The sequence below is a fragment of the Mytilus galloprovincialis genome, chromosome 1 (assembly GCF_965363235.1).
Source record: "Mytilus galloprovincialis chromosome 1, xbMytGall1.hap1.1, whole genome shotgun sequence".
Lineage (NCBI taxonomy): Eukaryota > Metazoa > Mollusca > Bivalvia > Mytilida > Mytilidae > Mytilus > Mytilus galloprovincialis.
Genome location: NC_134838.1, coordinates 94,736,260 through 94,761,455, shown reverse-complemented (window position 1 = coordinate 94,761,455; position 25,196 = coordinate 94,736,260). Strand labels below are relative to the sequence as shown.

At 31.3% G+C, this 25,196-nt stretch overlaps 1 protein-coding gene across 1 annotated transcript in view; it reads left to right on the top strand.

Annotated features, from left to right (window-relative positions):
• The window catches only part of LOC143045568 (uncharacterized), a 29,319-nt gene extending 4,566 nt beyond the window's left edge, over nucleotides 1-24,753 (top strand). Inside the window, exons 2-4 of the mRNA XM_076218173.1 lie at nucleotides 5,357-5,476; nucleotides 14,224-14,769; nucleotides 24,368-24,753. Coding sequence (XP_076074288.1) covers nucleotides 5,357-5,476; nucleotides 14,224-14,769; nucleotides 24,368-24,587 — 886 coding nt within the window. The 3' untranslated portion in view covers nucleotides 24,588-24,753. The remainder of the gene's footprint in view (nucleotides 1-5,356; nucleotides 5,477-14,223; nucleotides 14,770-24,367) is intronic.
• Nucleotides 24,754-25,196: the final 443 nt, after the last annotated feature.

Genomic DNA, 25,196 nt, shown 5'->3' with positions numbered 1-25,196 from the left:
TATGATTTCAAAGTATATTCTTGTCATACATTTTAACCACCACCAGAGGGCGTGTCATGATGTATGTACAACTTCCTAGGTCAAAGGTCAACGTCAAAAAAACTTTGGTTTCAGTTGACAACCCTGTGTCCTGTGGTGAAGATTGTGTCCGCTCTATATCTTGAGAACCGTTATGATTTCAAATATTATACTTGACATCCATTTTAACCAACACCAGAGGGTGTGTCATGATGTATGTACCACTTCCTAGGTCAAAGGTCTGTCTGTCTGTTGGTCTGTCCATCGCTAACAAATTTGATCCACATTATATTTTGAGAGGACAGCTGTTATTATTTCATACTTTATACCTGACAAACATTTTCAACTTAACATATATATTAACCAACACAAGAGAATGTGTCATAATGTATGCATCCTAGGTCTAAGATCAGTCTGTCGGTCTGTCCATCCGTTCGTTGTTCTTAACAAATTGTGTCCGCTCTACCTCTCGAGAACCATTAATATTTCATACTTTATACTTGGTGGGTCATAATATATTGAAGGCATAATTCTAAAAATATGTGACAAATATCAATTGGGCAGCACCTTTAAACATGTTGTTCAAACATCAATCCATATATCCAGAAGTCACCTTAGAGTAGTAAACAATGAGTTCACATCATGCAGTCATATCACTATTATACTATGAAAGTAAGATGAGAATATTTATCAGTTTTAACTTAAAATCTTAGATCAAAATCACACATGAGACTATGTAATAACTTCAAATAATGCTTCATATCAGATTATCCATACAACTTATTTACCCCACGTTATTGACAGCGGGGCCCACAGAGATGGCTCCCATCTCAATGATATCTAGTTTGTTTTCCAAGTAATTGGAAATGTAAGAATTTTGTATTATCTGTGGTGTCTCAAATTTGAATTGAAAGTCTGCCTTTATACATTTTATTTGTTTAATTTGTTTCATTATGAAACATCATATAATATGTCACTTGAAGTATTATTTTCTAGGGTTTGAATATGAACAGACTCAATATTTCAGAAGAACAGTCTCTCAGATCACTCCTCTTCTGTAGTTAGTACTTAGGGTATATTTTTTTTAATTTACTGTGGGTGCACGTGGAGGTCACAAAAATAAAGATTAGTATAATATTCACATTTAATGGAGTTAAAACAAACATAAATAGACGTAGTCATATTAATTGTCAAATATTCTTTGATTTGATTTTTTTCAACAATTTATCTCTTTTCTCTCTTCTTTCATTTACAATTTTATGTCCTGTTTCTTGCTTTTGTGCCGTATTTTTGGCCCATAGAACAGTAGTATCCTTCCTCTGTGACAATAAGCCATTTGAAGTCTTGCTCATATTTGTCTTCACTTGAGTGTCTTTTCCGTTGTTTGGTTGATTTTTGTTCAATTTCCACAACTTCAACATTACTATCAATTTTATTTAACTTATTTGGTCTAGTATTTTCTTTATCATCATTGTCATCTGCCTTTCTTGTATCCCGATTGATAAATGAAAACATTGAAATTTGAAGATTGGATCCCATCTTTGTCAATGAAAACAAATCAGCGAGGCGCGATTAGTATTCAAATTTTAACGGTACGGAACCGAAAAAAAACCGAAATTTGAAAAAAAAGCCGACCACCTCCTAAAATCGAAAGGTGGTCGGCTTTCAGAAGAAGGTGGTCGGCACACCCAGCTTAAATGCCGAATGGAAAACACTGAATATATATATGTCATTAATCTGGAGGTACACATGTTCTTTTCCATTCACAGTAAGATATTGTTCTTCTCTATAGCTACATGTCAACATATACTTTGCAATACCAGCTAACTACAATCTTTATAATTTAATCTGTTAAAATATCCAACTCTTTTTCCATTATATCTAATATAAATCAAAGTAAAAAGACTGGACATACACGTGTATTATTAGCTTGTGTATTTTGTAATTTATTTTTATCCAGTCTGCTGTGAGTGTGACTGGACTTTAAAAAAATGTGATCTGCATACCTGGGAGTGTAAGTTCAAAGACTTGCACGTTATTAAATGTCTGAAGAGAAAAATTTAATACCTTGTTCCATTCACAAGAAACTGTTCTCTCAGTCTGGTGTATATTTTGTGTTCATAACTTCGAAAAATGCACATTATTTTTACTGCAAGCACATGACATCTCACATGACATTACAATGTAAGAAACGGAATCCCCATTTTTATTGGTCAACTGAAGGCCTTTTTCAAAGGTCAATATATTTATAAAATAGAATCGAAAAACAAAACACAAATGGAGACTTGCATGCGGTCTCATTTTTGGACTAATAAATGTTTGTTGTGGCCATTTACAGGCACAAATGAAGAAATAACATAGGAACAAAAAGGTAAGCACATCCGAATCTGAAAACGGCAACTTTCAATGAAATGTTGTATTAAATGCCCCCTGAATATCTGCATTGATCGCAAATGAGGTCACGGAATAAACATTTCCAATTTTCAACGGAGAAGGCCTTTTTCAAAACGTATAACATGGAAATAAACGGCCGTTGAACACAAGTTGTTCCACGGAGGACGCCATTAATTTCTCCCATTGTGAATGACGTTTCAACTGTTTTTTTCTTATTTTAAACCATCCGATTACACTAAACAAAGCATAAAAACAAATTTCAAAATACGCTCAATGACTACATCCATTTTCCTGTTCATAAGCCCCGTCGTTTCGTCATAAAACTGATTTAAAAAATACTGAAAACCTATGCCTCAAAGCATCGTTGGGCCAACGTCAGGCGATACGTTGAAGCACCGTCAGGCCAACGTCAGGCGATGCCTCAAAGCAACGTCAGGAATGAAAGGGTTTAATTAATTAATAATTAAAGGCAAAGTGTTGGGTCAAAAAGATAGCGAATTATGTTAAAATGACCATCTCTTAAGAAAGCCTTGAAAACTAAAAAGTAGATGGCACTTTCATGCTTTGCCCAGCTGGACTTTTACCGGACATTATATAAATGTCCGGAATATATGACCGTTTTGGAAGCCTTGGTGTTGATCAAGTTTATCTATATCACAAACCAACACAAAATAATACACCAATTCATGCCTATGATAAAATATGTATAAAAAAAATAACCAACTCATCCTTGTCCTTGTTGGTTCAATTTGCTCAAGTATCAAAGGCCAGAATTGGTAAAGTTCTATGAAGTACCCATACAGATACCCATGAAAAATATTTTAAGAGATTGAGTTTTAAAAAAGTTTTACCAGGAAACTGAAACAGTTTAAAGTCCATGGACACTGTTTATGACAGCTACATGCCAAAGTCTGCTAAAGAACCAAAATCAAGCATAAGCTTTCACTGGATCATTTATTTAAATCTTGTCAGGTATGCCCTCTTAACCATAAATTTCAAAAGAATTGCTTTAAAAAAATATAATTAGACATAATTAAAACTAACAAAGTTACCCATTACCACCCTTCAGTGTCATATAATGTTGTATTAAAATCAATAAGCACATTATTTTATATGAATTTGAAGAAAACAAATATTTTTATATTATTTAATTCATAAACTTTTGCCTGGCGCTTATCTGGGGAGTCCTAAAGCAACTTTGTTACTAACTCCCCCAGGTGTGGTGACCCCTGGCTTGAAGTTATTGATTTGATAAATGGTATATATGAAGGACTCGGAGGTGCAATGGTCTACACAAAAGTGCAATGGTCCGTTCACTGATGTGAGATGGTACAAGTATATCAAATGCATGATGGCAAGTTTAAATCATACAGATTATTTTGAGAAGTGCATGGATTTTATTAATAGTTAGTTACTGAATATAAATCTACATGCATTCATTATTTGCTACATGTACATGTATGTCATGTATGTCTGTCCTTTAAATTACAGTTGCATACTAAATGAGAGATTGTCCACTTTGATTTTATACATGACTTTTTTGTTGACATTATAATTCTAAATTAACATTTTATCTCTACTTTGATCCTCTTAAAAAGATCGTCCATAACCGTATTATTATAATAGAGATAGTTTGTCTGCTAACCCATGTTTTTAAAGAATGTCATGCTCCACTGTATACATGTACATAAAAAGGAAAAAAAGGAACTTTGTAGATTTTTTAAAAATCGCTACAGAAGGTTCACTTTCCACCAATTCTCCCCGTTTGCTGTTGTACAATGTAATTAAATTTTGTAAGCCTCCCAAACAACTTAAAAACCTGGAAAACTGCTTCTTACATGTACATACAAATTGTCTTCTACATCGACATATGAAATGCATTGAAAATGTAGTTACATTGTAATATAGACCATAGCATTCAGCATGACCACCATGTCACTTGGCGTTACTATCTTCAAGATAGTGTCACAATGCCACCAATGCCCACCATTGCACTTCAGTGTCAAACCATCATGACCATTGGCTTTGCAGTTGAGTACCATCGCGGTTCAGAGTCCTACATACATGTATATACATATATCATGACAATTTACTGACCAAGTTTGAATTTAGGAATAAGGGGCCAAAAAACTGTCTCAAAACAAGCATTTTTCTATTGTTAGGACACTACCTTGTATGAAAGTATTTTGATTGCTCTGAAATTGTACCACAAGTTTTTAATACTTTAAATTCAAACTTTTGGATAAATTTTGGGGGTATTTGCCCGAAAGGTTCAGATTTTAGGGGCCAAAAAGGGTCCAAAACATGCATTCTTGTTGAGCGTTTGACTTTTGTCGAAAAAGCGAGACATAGATCATCTACATTCCGTTGTCATCGTCGGCGTCATCCACAAATTTATACTCACTCTGTGGTTAAAGTTTTTGAAATTTTAATAACTTTCTTAAACTATCCTGAATTTCTACCAAACTTGGGACAGAAACTTGTTTATGATTATAAGATAGTATCCAGAAGTAAATTTTGTAAAAATAAAAATTCTGTTTTTCCGTATTTTACTAATAAATGGACTTAGTTTTTCTGCCAGGAAACATTACATTTACTCTGTGGTTAAAATTTTTGAAATTTTAATAACTTTCCTAAACTATCCTTGATTTCTACCAAACTTGGACAGAAGCTTGTTTATGCTCAAAACCTAGTATCTAGAAGGAAATTTTGTTCAAATATTGTGCCTGTTTTCTGTAATTTACTTATAAATGGATTTAGTTTTTCTTCCAGTTTATATTACATATCATGCATATACTGTCTGCAGTTAAAGTTTTTAAAACATATACAAGATTCATAAACTATCCTGGATTTTTACCCAACTTGGGACAGAAGCTTCTTACAATCAAAAGATAATATTAATTACAATTAAACTTTTTATGATTGTTTTTTTTTTTTTTTTCAGATCTAAGCGACAGAAGCCCCCTGAAGATGGATTTTGGGAGTGTAGTGTGTGTACTTACAGAAATTCCCCAGAAGCTTACAAATGTGATATGTGTGATATTCGTAAAGGAACTTCTACAAGGTAAATCTCCTGTAATCCTACTTAAAACAGAAATTCCCCAGAAGCTTATAAATGTGATATGTGTGATATTCGATTTCATATTAATAAATTCCAAAAATTATAGCAACATGACCCCTACATGTATATACTTTGTTATAAAATAAGGCAAGATAGCACCATGGTAGATAATATAGCACCAGGGTACCATGGTGCTTTAAGGCCCCAGGGAGAACACTCTTATATTTCATGTATTTAGTAAAATGAAAAAAAATGAAACTTAAATTGTTTCTTTTAAGTTACAAGGTTTATGCCTTTGGCTTTGATGCAATAATTCAGCTGTAAATTCTATATTCATTTTTAAAAAATCTTGTAATGAAGGATAACATCTTATACTTTCTTAACAGATGTTTGACAGAGCAATAAAATTCAAAGTTTCATCTTACAGATAAGATTATGTAATTAAATTTTACTGTTCACAATCAAAACTTTACTGTTTGGGGGATACTGAAATAAGTGTGGGTAGTTGGAATGATAGTATGTATACTTAATTGGTGATTTGTTTTGGAAAAACAAAGAGGTATGATACTTAAACAAGTGATTTTCATGTCATTATCCCAGATTCAGTACAAGGTCATCACCTGACTTGACTGTTCATCCTATAAATATACATGTTGGTTCTGATAATTTAAGCAACATACATGTACATGAACAATAAGTCCCTTGATCATACTAATTAAGTATTATATATATTTAAGGCTACAATAAAATTAAATTACTTAGTTTGAGTCTAGTGAGTTATGTGTGCTACTTTAATAGCTATACATAGGTGATTATTAAAGAAAGACAACTCTTAAAGCTTACTTTCAACATTTCTTGAAAAAAATTCTACTTGAATCAGCATGACCACTCTATTACAGGCCATTCATTAGGAGGCGGTACCCGGTACTTTTACCCTCCTATGCTATTGACAAGTACCGCCTAAATGTAGGAATTTTTATATAAGATATTCATGGAATACATTGAAAAGTACCACCTAGAAACGTGGAAAGTACCAGTCAACATGAAAGATAATGAAACCCCTAGACCAGTAATTCCTATGACTGCTTAAACTTTTTAAAAATTGCTTGTTTCTTAAAAAAATTCAATGGCGCTTCATTCAAAGTCTTGAATTCTTGAATTGGTGGGCCCCATTTTCAAATTGGTTTGCAGGAAGGTCCAATGCCAAAGGGTCCAAAATGATATTTTGTTTAATTTTTTATCAGAAATTTTATATATGTTGTTCTTTGAATATGATGAATCAATTGTGTATTTAGATTTTAGATTTTTTTGGCCTGTTTATCAAATTGGTCCACATTGAGGTTCTAAGGGTCCCCAATTAACTTTGTCTTCTTTTTTTTCTATTAATAGATTTTTTTTACAAATATATAGTTTGCTAATTAGCTTTTCTAATTTTCATTCAGTTTGGTAAATGAGTTTTCATTCAGTTTGAGACATTAAAACCCCTTAAACTCAGTTTTGATGTTGTGCATATACTGTTTATATGTTAATTGTCTTTTGTACACATTATGACATACACATGTACATGTAACTCAAGTGTAATCATGGTAATTAGGACTAAGTCTTTCAGATATGTACATGTTGTTAAACACCTGTCAAAAAAAAAGAAGAATAACAAAAAATATTGACCTCCATGGAAAAATATCAACCTCAAATGGGAAAGTCTATGAAATGGCAAAATAACAAGCTCATAAACACATCAACCTCATGATCATCATAAATTCTAACTTTGTATAGGAATTTTATTACGTAGAAAATGGGAAATTGAATTATTCCTTGCATGAAGTGGATATTCCTTTGTATTTCTCAGTACATGTATTTACTTTATAAAATGATGTATATCCACCCCATATCAGTTATAATTTTTCATTTGAATAGAGAAAAATATAAATTTATATTATTGTTTTTTACAAGCTATAATTTCTTACCATTTTTTGGAAGACAAAAGTAATGGAATTGCTCAAATGTTAAGTGCAAGAGTACTACACCATGGCATGTGTACTGAAACTATTGACCTGTAAAAAAAAATAATTAGGGCATTATTCTACAGTTGTCTAGATTTATTGCCAAAGACTGAGCTAACCTTTGGTTTATACTGTACAGTTTCTGTACCTATGTTACATGTCATGAGGGAGTGCAGATTTTGAATGAATAAAAAATACCCATTGACTGTAAAATATTATAATAGTTTATGTTTATATTAAAGTTGATACTTATTACTGGTAAGTTATGCTGATACTTCAAGGGGGAGAAAGGAGTGATGTTTGAATGGACATCTTACGGGTTATTTAATTAATGATAGGGTGAATGTACCATCAATTTATTTATAAGGTATTATAATACTAAACAGAAATAAAAACCGGAAACCTTATTTAAATAAGTATACATAATCAGTGGCTTGTAAATGTGCCATCAAGGGTACTTAAATAACAAGGTAAGGAAGTGGTGAAGATAATTTGTATGGTGGTAAAGTTTGCTTTACCTTTATAATCACCTCCTATACCCTCTGTGGTTACACTGAGGTTTCTCTTGTGGTAATTGATAGTTCGCCGAGTGGAACTCACTCATGGGTGATACAGTCCCGTGCCAGACAACATGTTCAGGTACATGTATGTGTATGTGTAATTTAATAATAAACTACTTTCAGGACATGACTTGTGTCAGTGTATGTTAATTGTGTTGTTAAAAGCAAAAGGTTCTCTTTATAACACCCACAACAATTTTTGTTTGTTTGGTGGTATATAGGAATCACTGTTTCCCTGGGGTGGTTTGTCCATGCGATCTTTCTTTTGTCTGTCTATCCTGTTACTTGTCGAGAATTGTTTAAATGGGTATTTCCTCCCATTTTTGCAACTTTTTTAAGGGGTCTTAAACCATTAAATTAATTCATGGTCAAGTTATTAAAATGGGATTTGCACTTATTTTAGAAAAAATTGCATGTTTACTATTTTGGCTCATTGAATATATTGATACTAGAAAAAAAAGGTGTTCATTTATGTAGAAAGATCATGATATCAGGGAAAAAACACCAAGATTGATACATGTACAAAATGTATATATATATATTCATGTTGAAAAAAATCAATCAATCTAAAAAAGACTTTACCCAAGCTATGAAAAAGTATTGAGGCATTTTCTGACCTCTATAAGGCCAGGATTTTTTAATTTGTTGGTTTACGGATCCGCCGACCCGATTTTGCCGATTTCCAGAATAAAAATAAAATTGACTTTTCATACTTTTTTATTCTCGCCGACCCTAACAAATGCATTATCCCTAAAAAATAATTAAAATATTCTTTTCTTATGAAATGATTGCATTAATCACTAACAAAATTGATAACACTTTCTAAGTGAAAAAATAAAACTTCAAGTTTACATTTCTAAAAATAGACAAATCAATTATAAGTGACCTTGAAATGTCAATTGCGCAAATAATTTTGCAAAACGAAACCTGTGTTTTAAACCTATTACACAATAAGTTGGTTTCCCGTATTTGTCATCAGTCCGTAAGATGCATCATCTGATAGAAATAGACTTGTCCAAATGCGGACAGGTGGAAGACATCAAGTTAAATTACTGAATACAAGCATTAGCCTTTCAAAAAGGGCTAGTCGACTCTTAGCTGAGGGATATGGAAAGTGCTCTAGCCTCTCGCTTTGTATATTAATTCATTTACTAGAATAGCCACGTGCATCAATCAACAAATTTTACCACACACGTGAGGTCACACGTTATGAAGTAGTATATATCATTTAACGTTGTTAACTTGTTTACGAAACTCCAGAAGATTCGACTATTTATAGATAGAAGTTACCTGTGTACCAATATCATGAATATGCATGATTAATGACCAGGCAAAATCTAATTGCTAAAATAGAAAGGACAAATCCGATACTCTACGGGATTGAAGGACATTTACTAGGTTTGGATTGTCCTAACCAATCAATAAACTTTGATTATTCACGTCTCGTAATATCTTCCCATCAGGTAGCAAGAAAAATTCACGCACTAACTGTCCATCGTTCAATTCTTAATATCGACTCCTAGGAGTCGATAATTAAATGATCATTTGGTATTTTCTTGTTTCATAGATAATAAAAAAATATCGTCCATTTGGATAAAAAAAACGGGAATGCAGGACAACAGATTAACCCGATATTCTCGTTTTTCTTGTGGACGAGTCTATAACATGTTTGACACGTGTGTTGAAACTTATTTTCGTACGACGTTTTTACATTTTTTTTTCTTTATCAGTTTTTGTGCTTGAATATCATAATTCAAAATAAGTTTTCTGGAATTGATCAAGAGCTATGCGAATCTGTTTTTATACGACCGCAAAAATTTTAATTTTTTGGTCGTATATTGCTATCACGTTGGCGTCGTCGTCTGCGTCATCGTCGTCGTCCAAATACTTTTAGTTTTCGCACTCTAACTTTAGAAAAAGTGAATAGAAATCAATGAAATTTTAACACAAGGTTTACGACCACAAAAGGAAGGTTGGGATTGATTTTGGGAGTTTTGGTCCCAACATTTTAGGAATTAGGGGCCAAAAAGGGCCCAAATAAGCATTTTCTTGGTTTTCGCACTATAACTTTAGTTTAAGTGAATAGAAATCTATGAAATTTTGACACAAGGTTTATGACCACAAAAGGAAGGTTGGGATTGTTTTTGGGAGTTTTGGTTCCATCAGTTTAGGAATTAAGGGCCAAAAAAGGGCCCAAATAAGCATTATTCTTGGTTTTCGCACCATAAACTTTAGTATAAGTAAATAGAAATCTATGAAATTTAAACACAAGGTTTATGACCATAAAAGGAAGGTTGGGTTTGATTTTGGGAGTTTTGGTCCTAACAGTTTAGGAATAAGGGGCCCAAAGGGTCCAAAATTGAACTTTGTGTGATTTCATCAAAAATTGAATAATTGGGGTTCTTTGATATCCCAAATCTAACTATGTATGTAGATTCTTAATTTTTGGTCCCGTTTTCAAATTGGTCTACAATGTACATTAAGGTGCAAAGGGTCCAAAATTAAACTTAGTTTGATTTTAACAAAAATTGAATCCTTGGGGTTCTTTGATATGCTGAATTTAAAAATGTACTTAGATTTTTAATTATTGGCCTAGTTTTCAAGTTGGTCCAAATGGGGGTCCAAAATTAAACTTTGTTTGATTTCATCAAAAATTGAATAAAAGGGTTCTTTGATATGCCAAATCTAACTGTGTATGTAGATTCTTAATTTTTGGTCCAGTTTTCAAATTGGTCTACATTAAGGTCCAAAGGGTCCAAAATTAAACTAAGTTTGATTTTAACAAAAATTAAATTCTTGGGCTTATTTGATATGCTTTATCTAAATATGTACTTTGATTTTTGATTATGGGCCCAGTTTTCAAGTTGGTCCAAATCAGGATTCTATATCAAGTCTTGTGCAATAGCAAGAAATTTTCAATTGCTCAGTATTGCACAATAGCAAGAAATATCTAATTGCACAATATTGTGCAATAGCAATTAATTTTCAATTGGAGTTATCTTTCTTTGTATAGAATAGTAGTTGATAATTAGGGCTCCGCCAAAGGCGGGTCGCCCTATAGTGATCAGTCTGTCCGTCCGTCCGTCCGTAACACTTTGTGTCCGCTCCATATCTAGAGAACCATTATGATTTCATACTTTATACTTTACATGTTTATTAACCACCACCAGAGGGCGTGTCATGATGTATGTACAACTTCCTAGGTCAAAGGTCAAGGTAAAAAAACTTTGGTTTCAGTTGACAACCCTGTGTCCTGTGGTGAAGATCGTGTCCGCTCTATATCTTGAGAACCGTTATGATTTCAAAGTTTATACTTGACATGTATATGAACCAACACCAGAGGGTGTGTCATAATTTATGAACGACTGCCTAGGGCAAAGTTCAAGGTCAAAAACTTGTTTCAGTTGACAACCCCATGTCCTATGGTAAAGATCGTGTCCGCTCTATATCTTGAGAACCATTATCATTTCAAAGTTTATACTTGACATGTTTATAAACCAACACCAAAGGGTGTGTCATAATTTATTTACAACTTCCTAGGTCAAAGGTCAAGGTCAAAAACTTTGATTTCAGTTGACAAACCCATGTCTTATGGTAAAGATACAATTTTTTAATGCACATTATTCACAGCGGGGCCCACAGAGATGGCTCCCATCTCAATGATATCTAGTATATGTTGGAAATTTGCCAGACATGACTATGATGTCATTTTCTATTTTTATTTGCCAATAACTTTATGTAAATAGCTTCATTGGAAATTTGCCAATATAAAATGTTGCTGATGAAGCTTTTTTTCCATATCTTATCTAAAATGTTTTTAGATAATGTATGTTGGACATTTACCAGACATGACTATGATGTCATTTTCTATTTTTATTTGCCAATAACTTTATGTAAATAACTTCATTGGAAATTTGCCAATATAAAATGTTGCTGATGAAGTTTTTTTTATTGTTGTATACAATAAACAATGTATATTCACTTTTACTACCAACCAATCTTTACCATTCAGTGATTACAAGCACTTTATTTTACATTTTAATATTTTATGATGTGTTAAAAAGAGTTGTTATTGTTGCAAACTCCATTAGAAATTTGAATTGATATCAGTTTTGAAAAAAGGGAAACGGGGATGTGAAAAAAAAAGGGGGGGGGTTTAAATTTTTCTCATTTCAGATTTCATAAATAAAAAAAAAATTTCTTCAAACATTTTTTTGAGAGGATTAATATTCAACAGCATAGTGAATTGCTCAAAGGCAAAAAAAAACTTTTAAGTTCATTAGACCACATTCATTCTGTGACAGAAACCTATGCTGTGTCAACTATTTAATTTTAGGTTTAAAAAGTTTGAAGAAGAAATCTTTAATTGATTTGTAAAATCTTGACATTTGTTTTGTGTAAAAAAAAACCATGTAATGTCAAAAATTTGATCACAATCCAAATTCAGAGCTGTATCACTCTTGACTGTTTTGTCCATACTTGCCCCAGTTGTTCAGGGTTCGACCTCTGCGGTCGTATAAAGCTTCGCCCTGCGGAGCACCTGGTTCTTGTTTGTGAAATGACGATTTAATTTCGTCTTTGTCAGTGCACCCCCTTTTTTTACGGGAAATTTTTAGAATGTCATGGGATGTTTATGACAGCTGAGCAATAAAATTTCATTGAACTAAAATCTAAGAAATGATGACAAAATAGCATAACAAACATATTGTTAGAAAGATATTTATTTTGCATATTTTTCTGTCTTGAAAGATTTTTTTTTAATTTTTTTTTTCCCGACCGACCGACCCGACTTTTTCATGGGGAAAATCCGTAAACCAACAAATTAAAAAACCCTGGCCTAAACTTATAAATTTCAGGTGTTGTAAATTGAATTGTTTTACATCAACAAATGGAAGTGTTTAACGACCTTGACTGGCTATAAAGCCCTCGCATGGTCGGTTATTATAGGATTAAACACATTTTTTCTAGAGGTTATTGATGTGTAAACCGGGGCGATTAACTCACAAACTGAATAAAAGTCCGAAGGACTTTTATGTCAAGTTTGTGAGTTAGAGACCTGGTTTACACATCAATAACCTCTAGAAAAAATGTGTTTAATTCTTATAATTCTGCATCCAAACATACGCAATTTTTAATTCACATTATTTGATTGATGGCTGCTATATTTACCGTCAAAAGCACAATGGCATGTCGTTTTACATTTGTCATTTCTAGGCCTTTTATAGCTGACTATGAGGTATGGGTTTTGCTCATTTTTGGAGGCTATATGGTGACCAATAGTTGTTAATTTCTGTGTCATTTAATCTTTATTTGAGAGCTGTCTCATTGGCAGGCATACCACATTTTTTTTTTTCAATTTTTTATGCCAGGGGCAATATAGGACCATGGAAGCATTATACTCATTGTAGGGATGAGGTGCTGATATAATATACATTGTACACAAATATCGTATGGATAGATGTACAATAAAATATTTATTATAAATCCAAATTGTTGATTACATAATCAATGATTGGTAAATATTTTTTTGTTGTTTGATTGGTTAACAGTTGAAACTAAGTCAATTTGACATTGTCATCAAAGAGCATTCTTTCGAGAGTCAACAGTTTGTAATCATATTGATCTTTAATGTTTGTGGTTTGACTTTTGTCAATTTTTTTATGTCATTCTTTATTTTGGCTCATTAACTTCAGAAAAAATACAATTTTTGAATTTTCCAGGCCATAAATAAATGAATTAGCATACAACCAAAAACAGACTTTATACAACTCATGTATATTATAGTCATAGTTCATAGGTTAAATCTACAAACATCAGGGCAAATTTGAGGTGAAGAGATATTCATGTACAATATTAGTACAGGAACCAATTTTCTGTTTAATTATTAACATCCAACTCAAGTTTCATATATTGCATGCCAAAAAAAAAAAATTGCTGTAAGTGCTTGTTTGGACTCTTTATTGTGAGAAGCAAAATTGTTATATATATAATTTATATTTATAAAGATTATTGCTTTCCTGTTAATATGTGAAAAGTATATAAATGAATTCTCCATAAATTTTATTTATTTTAACTTTTATATCATGATATGTATGATTTAAGAATATGACTTCCATATGTACATACATATATAAACAGAAGGTTAAAAGTAGTAAATAATTTGTTTTGGATTTGTTTTATTTTTTAGAAAACCTCGTTTAAATTCACAACTTGTGGCCCAGCAGGCAGCTCAGCAGTTTGTTCCAGTAGCTGCCCCACCCTGTAAGAGAGAAAGAAGTTCTACAGGATTAGAGTTCAACAGTGATTTTGAATTCAGTGACAATAGTAATCAAGGATTTAACTCTCATTTTTTTGAAGATCCAATAAGTAATGACAACAGTTTAGATCACTCTCTTGATATACCTGAAGTACAACTGCCTGAAAGTCTCAAGCAAGAAAAACAACTCCCTGAAATTGTCAAACGGGAGAAGGAAAAACAACTCCATGAAAATGTCAAACGGGAAAAGGAAAAACAAATACCTGAAAAAGTCAAAAGAGAAAAAGAAAAACAACTCCCTGAAAACATAAAACAAGAGAAGGAAAAGCAGCTTCCAGAAATTTTAAAACAGGGAAAACCTGAAAAACAAATTCTGCCAGAAAATATCAAGCATGAAAAAAAAGAAAAACCTGAAAAACACAATCTTAAACATGAAAAGCATGCTAAGCCAGAGAAAAGGCCAAAGAAAGTTAACAGGTTTGTTTATTTTAATACCAAGTATCATCTCCAAGTCTATCAATTATTCTTTTTGGCAAGAAAAAATTATTTAATTTAATATAAAATTTCAAATCTTCCTTCTATATTCTTCTTGGCAGGAGGATGTCTGGAAAGTGGCAAACAATTTGTGTGTATGCTTCTAAACTGGTATAGAACTACACAAATGTCTGTTAGATAAATGTTAGTTTTAGGTAGTAACAAAGTGCATTCCCGAAGGTATACTGGTACGAATTCTTAAAGTTATAAAATCTGTAAAAGGTTTGATATTATAAGGTTCACATAATTGAATGTCTTATATTTTAGAGAGGTAAAACATAGGTATAGCTTGAATGAAAAGAAATGAAATCAGTTAGTAATGAATCACATTTCATTTTGTGACCTTGACATAAGAGAAATTGAGGTCACAATATAATTTTTTAAAGGACATAGTCTTTGTCATGATATATATTTAATCAAAAATGATTTACCATTTGATTGAAAATACAGGAAATCGTATACATCAAGTATTGACATTTAAATAGTGTAACAAAAACATCTCCAATAAAAATTGTCTAAGATTTGTCTCTAAAATGTTAAAGTACATCAAGGATAACTTCCTTGAGTTTCTGCTCGAAGATTGGACCAGGAAAAGAATTAAAATTAGTCATTATGTGATTAACACAATTTAATCAAACCATGATCCTGCATGTTTCATGGCCAATCTTAACATGAATCATTTTCACCTAAAAACAGAAGAAATGTGTTATTTTACATGGTACAGGGACCAGAAACAGCTCATTTACATGTTTGTTACTCCATGTTCTACAAATGTTATATGTTAATTGCATGTTAAAAAAGAAGGGGAAATTTATATGTGATGCATTCATTTGATTTTGGTTAAAATAAATTACAATTCACAGAGAAAATGAAAATTAGTAATGAAATTATTATCACCCACAAAAATATTTAAATAATGTATGTAATGATTTGAGGATAACAATGTTTATCATGTTATACTGTAAATTCAGAAATTATTACAAGTTTTTTTATGTTGAATTATGCAACTTGGTGAGGATTGCAATGATATTGCAATGATAAAAACTTAACATTTTGATATCAAATACAAATAGCTGTACTACATTTGTACTACATGTATACATATTTTACTAAAATCACATTGATAAATGAATGCAAAATATTTGTGAATGTGCAGTTATCTATAAAATATGATGATTGAAAATTCCTGAAAAAAACAATTTCTGATTCTAGCCTACTTCTAATCAGTCTGGTTCCATATCAATTGTGTAAATGAGGCATGTAAGGTAATAGCAAATAAAGTTTGACAAACATTTCATGTATATAATTTGGCAGATGGACAGGTTTTTACAAGTTAAAATTAGGAAGTGTATAAACATGATAAAAGAAGGTTTTTCTATTGCAATAAATGTGTCAATCTTTGTCTATCATGTCTTTAAATTTATTAATTTAAGTTTGAGAATTGACAATTAAAAATTTCCCTTTAGTGACTGAGAAATAGTAGTGATTTATAATTCTATTAAAGGAAGGATGAAGCAACTTTTTATCACCAACGGTCAGCTTTGACCATAGCTGAGTCAAAAAGAGAATGCAGAGGTTTTCAGCTTTAGGTTTTGAGATACCTCATTGAAATCATGTAATACCCACCGAATTCCAACGTTACCAAGCTACTTAAAAAAATATAGTATTTTATGGTTATTGACTAGAATATATTGAAAAGCATCATAGGTTAAATATTAAAACAAGAAAATTACAGTTAAAATGAATATGTAATAAATTATTTTGCAAATTAAGGTGTAATTCTATTGTTTTATTGCTGACCTTAAATAGACATTTACATTTTTCGGTAATGTAATTGTTACTAATCATTAATTTTATTGAAATCAATATGTTTGTCTAGTTGTTTTTTGGAGTTTATTTTGTTGTTGTTTTTTGCTTGTTTTTTATTTCCTGTACTTTAGATAAAAAAAAATAGTATAGTTAGTTGATAGATGAGTTATTGTTGAAATTTTCCACAATGACTGGGTTAAAGCAGATTAGGCTGAAACCAACAGTTAAGACTTTGGGTAAAAGATTTCAATAATTTTCAGGTAAAAAAAACCCATTGAACTGTAAATGAAGTGTAGGCTTCACAAAATTAATTTTTTTTATTGATAAGGACATATTCAGAAATATTGACTTAAAACAATGTGCAATGTAAATAACAATAAGAACATTTTATCTTTGTTACAAAGAGTACAATTTTGCCAAACTTTACATGTAGTCACAAACTCACAACTATCATTCTGTCTATGAAATCATGGTAGGAATATTGCTGTCTCTGGATTACGGTATACATATATTTACTCCAAATGAAAGAGTGCTAGCATGTTGATACATGTATGGAAATTGATGAAATGGAATGATCACAATTTGAAAGTTGAAATCATATTTTACAGTCCTAAAGTTAAGTTCCGACCCAATCTGTAGATGTACCATTGGTCAAGGTACAATTTTGTACATGTATGAAGCAGAATTACATGTAGAAGTTTCTACAGTATACTTTATTTTAAGCTACAACATATGCATGTATAAGGGGAATGTTAATTCAGATAAATAGCTTATGTTCATTTCTGTGTGAGGTTAACTTTATACTCCGAAGTTTCTAGTAGTGAATATATTCATTTTCTACTGCATTTTTTACCTTTAATTTCAGATTATGAATTTATTCTCATTTTATTCTTTTTGATTAAAAGAAAAACACCAAATGACTTCTATAAACAAATTCATTTAAAAATGTAGAGTACAAAATGTTTTTATAGCTTGACATGATACTACTTCTCAAATGTCAATGAATACTGTAGTTAGACAATCTACTGTATTATTTCTGTCAGAGCTTATTTCAACATTATTTGCACCTGTAATCAGCATATATTTTAAGTTAGATGTGCATAATGATAATAGAGATGCATATGATATTTGGTATTGTATTAATCATAACCTGCATTTGAGCATGTAGGTATTATTGGACACCTGTATGGTTAGAACATTGTTAACATAATTGATTGAGTCATTTGTGTTCACTATGTGTATGTTGCTGTTAAACAATTGATGTATATTTATGTAACTTTTGACAAACATATTGACATTGTCACCACAGTTCACTACTTGATGGTTGTTTTTTTATACGACCGCATTTTTCGTCGTATATTGCTATCACGTTGGCGTTGTCGTCGTCGTCCGAATACTTTTAGTTTTCGCACTCTAACTTTAGTAAAAGTGAATAGAAATCGATGAAATTTTGACACAAGGTTTATGACCACAAAAGGAAGGTTGGGATTGATTTTGGGAGTTTTGGTCCCAACATTTTAGGAATTCGGGGCCAAAAAGGGCCCAAATAAGCATTTTCTTGGTTTTCGCACTATAACTTTAGTTTAAGTGAATAGAAATCTATGAAATTTTGACATAAGGTTTATGACCACAAAAGGAAGGTTGGGATTGATTTTTGGAGTTTTGGTTCCAACAGTTTAGGAATTAGGGGCCAAAAAAGGGCCCAAATAAGCATTATTCTTGGTTTTCGCACAATAACTTTAGTATAAGTAAATAGAAATCAGTGAAATTTAAACACAAGGTTTATGACCACAAAAGGAAGGTTGGGATTGATTTTGGGAGTTAAGGGCATACGATACAGTTACAGGGAAGATAATGACGTTGCTAACGTAAATAGTTATTTTCGCGACGTCAAACGGTGACTTATCGGGAAAAGATGCAGTTTTCGGCTTATTTTTAGCATTCAAACTGATTTAACTTGAAAACGAGTTCATGGACACCCTTTTTTAAAAATGACATTTGGCTTGATTACGTAAGAAGATTATGTGTACCAATTTTCATGAAAACGTAAATAGTGCAATTTTTTTTAATTTGATAAATATACAGCCAAAAATTACGTTTTTTTCCTACATTCATGATCATTTGATAAAGTTAAGTTATTTGTAAAAATAAAATGTACAAATTTATGCAATATTTATATAACTCACAAATTACAAATAATTTAACAAAAAACAGATCGTGTTTATCTTTTAAAACAAAAAAGTTATGTATTTCTATCGAAAGGAAAAATATGTCCACAAATCCGTATTTTGAGGAAATATCTGAAATTTGAACCTCAATTTACTCAAAAAGTAGCACATGAAGGTATATTTTTTATAACATATTTGATTTGATCAGGTTTAAAATAGCCTATATGCAAATTTTCATCAACTTGTAAATACAGGATCAAAACTGTATCGTGTGCCCTTAAGGTCCCAACAGTTTAGGAATTAGGGGCCAAAAAGGGCCCAAATAAGCATTATTCTTGGTTTTCGCACCATAACTTAAGTATAAGTAAATAGAAATCTATGAAATTTAAACACAAGGTTTATGACCATAAAAGGAAGGTTGGGTTTGATTTTGGGAGTTTTGGTCCCAACAGTTTAGGAATAAGTGGCCCAAAAGGGTCCAAAATTGAACTTTGTTTGATTTCATCAAAAATTGAATAATTGGGGTTCTTTGATATGCTAAATCTAACTGTGTATGTAGATTCTTAATTTTTGGTCCCGTTTTCAAATTGGTCTACATTAAGGTCCAAAGGGTCCAAAATTAAACTTAGTTTGATTTTAACAAAAATTGAATCCTTGGGGTTCTTTAATATGTTGAATCTAAAAATGTACTTAGATTTTTTTTATTATTGGCCCAGTTTTCAAGTTGGTCCAAATCGGGGTCTAAAATTAAACTTTGTTTGATTTCATCAAAAATTGAATAATTGGGGTTCTTTGATATGCCAAATCTAACTGTGTATGTAGATTCTTAATTTTTGGTCCCGTTTTCAAATTGGTCTACATTAAAGTCCAAAGGGTCCAAAATTAAACTAAATTTGATTTTAACAAAAATTGAATTCTTGGGTTTTTTTGATATGCTGAATCTAAACATGTACTTAGATTTTTGTTTATGGGCCCAGTTTTCAAGTTGGTTCAAATCAGGATCCAAAATTATTATATTAAGTATTGTGCAATAGCAAGAAATTTTCGATTGCACAGTATTCAGCAATAGCAAGAAATCTTCAATTGCACAGTATTGTGCAATAGCAAGAAATTTTCAATTGCTCAGTATTGCACAATAGCAAGAAATCTTCAATTGCACAGTATTGTGAAATATCAAATTTTTTCAATTGCACAGTATTGCGCAATAGCCAGAAATATCTAATTGCACAATATTGGGCAATAGCAAGAAATTTTCAATTGATTGGAGTTATCTTTCTTTGTCCAGAATAGTAGTTGAGTCAACTTAAATCATTGTTTTATACAATATACAATGTATATTCACTTTTACTACCAACTGATAAATTAAAACAATCTTTACCATTCAGTGATAACAAGCACCTTTTGTTACATTTTAATATTTTATGATGTAATTAAATGAGTAGTTATTGTTGCAAACTCCATTAGAAATTTGAATTAAGATCAGTTTTGGAAAAAGGGAAAGGGGGATGTGAAAAAAAAATGTGGGGGGGGGTTAAATTTTTCTCATTTCAGATTTCATAAATAAAAAGAAAATTTCTTCAAACATTTTTTTTGAGAGGATTACTATTCAACAACAAAGTGAATTGCTCAAAGGCAAAAAAAATATTTTAAGTTCATTAGACCACATTCATTCTGTGTCAGAAACCTATGCTGTGTCAACTATTTAATCACAATCCAAATTTAGAGCTGTATCCAGCTTGAATGTTGTGTCCATACTTGCCCCAACCGTTCAGGGTTCAACCTCTGCGGTCGTATAAAGCTGCGCCCTGCGGAGCATCTGGTTATGTATTATAATTGTATTGCTAAATAGGACATCTGGAAATTAGAATAATTTAACTTAGTTTGTAAAGTGACTCTTGATCTTTTGAGGCAGAGATCGGTGTGGTGTGGTAAGAGGGCATAGTACATTTTACAATATTCTAAAGCAGTGGTCATTTTCAAGTTAAATATAAAATTTTAACTATACTACAAAATTTATTTTTATTAGGCATCTATAAGAAACTGAAAAGGATCAATAAAACCTTGAGTTTCGAATTTTCAGCTTTTGCTTTGTAAAAAAAAGTATTATGTCCCTGCTGTAGCGGAGGGGGTGTTAATAATATATTAGTGTTACCCTTGTTCATTGTAATTGTCCCAAAAAATGGTTTCCTTTCTCTTTCTTTAGTTTGCCTCAACCAAATGTATAAAACACAATGTTTATAACCTCAAAACTCAGGTCAAGCTCCAAATGGGATGGTGTCACTTTTACCATTCTTATGTTATGCCCTTTATAAACATAAAAAATGCTGATTTTAGGTTTCCGTTTTACTAATTTTAGTTTGCCATAACCAAATGTTATGAAACTTATACACAGTGCTTTTAATTACAAAGTGTATTGACAACCTAAATCCTGTATCAGTGTGTGGAAGTTGACTCATTTATAGTGTGTGTGTGTGTGTGTGGGGGGGGGATCTGTGACCTACACAGGCATTCTCCATTTGTTTTTATTTCTGTTGATTATTGTCTAGTTTCGGACTAAAAAATAGGGTTTTCAAAATTATTACTTGTGAATGGTAAATTATGAAAGATCCTTATAAGCAAACATGACATGTATTTTCTATGGGACAGGGTTGTTGAATTCATGCTCAAGAAAATTTGTCCCATGTAGGAAATGTTGCAAACTTAAAGGTATTTTAGTATTTAATATCTGAATGGCCCTAGGTGTCCTCATTCTTTTTATGCCCCATTTATGGGCATTATGTTTTCTGGTCTGTGCATCCATTCCTTCGTGCATTCATCCGATAATTCACACAGTACAAATAAAGATCATATTTTCAGCAGGCTATAAGATTATTGTTCAAGATATCAATCTGTTCCTGTGGAAATGGTTTACTTAATTCAGTATGTAAAATGTACCTAAAAATAGCCAACACATGCATTTGAATTAATCCTTATAGTTTTAATTTTAACAATTAGTAATGATCAGCTGTGAAAACTAGTTCATGATTGACAAATTCATATTGAGACAGTGCACAAAAAAATAGAATTAATGAATAAAACTGCACAGGAAAGCATGCATCAAATTCCCTTAACAATGAATGAATCAGTATGATAGACAAAAATTATAACAAAAACGCTGATGCCCATTTATCAATGGTTAGAGATTTATCATGTTTTGCTTATAATTAAATAACTAGGCAGGTAAAAAGAAATAAATAAACCAAATAAAGAAAAAAAATAGATACTTAGTCATATTTTATCAATATATTTTCCTTATAATTAGATATAATATATATATATATATAAGTTAACGATTATAACACTACTGATAGAAAGGGGAAAATGTGTTGATAGTGACACCTGTTAGATTTGACAAAACACATTAATATCATTTATGTTATGAAGCATCATGATCACAAATGTCAACCATTCTATTTGATTTATACTACTTCATTAATGTTTTGAAATTTTATTACATTTTAAACACATGAGCAACAATCGTCGTTAACAGAGTTGTCATTATAGCTGCAAACCTTCCATACATATTCACCAGTAGCAGAATCTTTTGATCTTGGGTTAATAGTAGAGATTGAAATTGCTTGGGTGGCCTGCTTCTTGGTGTTCTAATAGGGAGTCAGATCTCTGTATAAGTTAGATATAATCTCCTTTATTAAAAGAAGGTAAAGATTTATGCTAAAAAATATGATATTATAATTAAATTTATAGACATTAAGAAGTTATTGATATAGTTGTGTTTCACCATTAAAGAACTGCTTTTATGGAAAGAGAAAAAAAAAACTCTATGGTCTTGTTTTGAAAAGAAAACTAATAAAATAAAGGAATGACAAAGGCAATTTCTAAACCTTAATAGACCTACAAGCTATTACAGTGGTGTGTAGAAAGTAAAATAAACCTACAAGCTGTTATAGTGTTGTGTAGAAAGATATATGAAATATTTTTAAATCTTGAAGTGACGGCATGATCATGGAACATTGTATTTTTAGAGTGAGAAAAAGATGTAACGAAAAATTCTAACATCCAAAACTGATATATTAATATTTCAACATTAAAGAAACTGTGTTTATGGAAAAAGAAAAAAATCTATGGTCTTGCTTTGAAAAGAAAACTATTATAAGGACTAACAAAGGCTATTTCTAGACTTAAATAGACCTACAAGCTTTTTAGTGTTGTGCAAAAAGATATATAAAATAGTTTTAGTTCTTTGTAGTGATTGAATGAACACAGAAAGTTGTAACTTATGAGTGAGAAAAATTCTGTTAAAAAAAACTTAACATCCAAAACTTTCAGGAAGAAGGAGTATATTTTAACTTTTTGTGTTCTTCTGTTTGTCACTACTATTATTTTGTCTGTCTTGACATTTTAAAATGGACATCACTTAGATTAATTCATCTTTATACTGTAGGAAGATATAGTGATCCCACATTCTCAGGTTGTCATCAGCAGTTGGGTTAAGTCTGTGGTTATAATTTACATGATTAACACAAAATACAGTATCCACAGCAAAAGATGTGTTTTTTTTTTTTTCAAATCTTTTTACCTTGTACTATTTAAAAAATACTTAGGTCTTTTTTTTGCAGTTTACATAAAGATACATAAAGATACAGTCTGTGGTCAACCCTTTTTTTACTTAAATAAATTTTTGTTATACCTAGCTCTTAAGGAGGGCTATGATTGAAGGAAATTGCAAAGTCATTATATTAGGTAGTCAAAACCAAGATCTAATGATCAATAGATTAATAATCATCAAAGGTGTTAATTGGGCATAAACATGTCACTTAAAGAAAATGGTTACATAAAAAATGCTACTGCAATATATATTAATAACCTTGAATTGTATAATTAATTCCTATGAAATAAAAGGCAAACCCAATATGATTTTTTTTCTCTATAAGAACTATGAGGAGATAAAATGATCTTTTAATAATTGCATATCATCACTAAAGCCTTTCCATTGATTAAAATTATTTCTTCATCAGAATTAAATGAATAAATTTTGTATATAATATAGTTCATAGTGTGTTTGCTGACATTCATTGTATTCTGTCCATATCTTAATGTGGACAATAGTTGTTATATATTGTTAAACATTTAGGAGATAACTGTATTTTCAGCTCCGACAACATCAATTGGTGAGTTGATGGTCACAGATTAAGTTGACTGGCAACGAGTCAGCGGAGCCAGTAAACATGTAGTTGCGACTATCAAATCACCAATTGATGCGGTCTGAGCTTAGAATATTTATTTTTTATCTCCATCTTAATGAAACTGACAGGAATAAAATCAAATCATACATTTAAAACTGTAGTGCGTTGTCTGCGCTTGCATGTAGCAAGCGCAGACAACACTTGTGAATCAATGCCATAAAAATGAGGTTATCCAATCAAAATGAGTCATTATGATAATAATAATTATTGGCAGTTGTAAAGTCTATACTATATATTCAAGGCGTGTTGTTAGGTAAAACTGTAATGAAATCCTCGATCCTTTTTTATTAGTGACTTTTTTTATCTATTTTGTCTTTTCAGACTACCAAAGGTGAAGAAGGCAGATAAACAAGAAAGATCTGAAGAGAAAATCTCTGTTACAGTGAATAATGTTACAGTAATAATTACAGACTATGTTCCTAAAAAAGTGAAGAAAAGGACTTCCATAGAAACAAATCATGTGGATAATAGTGACAATTCTTCCACATCAGGGGGAAGTCACTGTCATACAGAGGATCTTGTAACAGAAAATCATCAATGATCATAATTGTGTATTTTGATTGTATTATATATATTGGTATGAAATTGATGATCAGTGTCTTAAATTTACCCATATAAAGACTATTTCTATCAAAATATGCCATGAAACATTACTTAAGTCTGTTAATAAGACTTGATAAATACAAATAAATCAAATAAGACCTATGTTTAAAGCTCATGACTGTGGTAAAATAGGCCTTTGCAAAATGTTAAAGTTTCTTTAAGTGAAACCCATCTGTCAAATACAGCTTTTATTTATTGCACAAGTAAATAGCCTAGGTGGACGGAGCTCCTGTCTATCAAATTTGGTATTTGTTACTGTAGATAAATTGGGCTATTCTTTTTTGGTATCTTTTGGTCTACAGCGGCTTTCATGTTCAAGTTATACACACTTGGCTTTTAAAGGTTTGGTTTGGATCATTTCAGATGAAAGCAAAATACAGACAAGTGCTTCGAATACACTCAATTCATATTTTTATTTTCCTTATTAGCTATGGTTGTCTATATAATAGCTGACATAAAAAAAATATGTAGAATGCGTCATTTAAAAAAAAAAAAACATCCCAATACTGCTAGTTTGTACTTCATAGGTCTTGTTTTGTCCTATGTC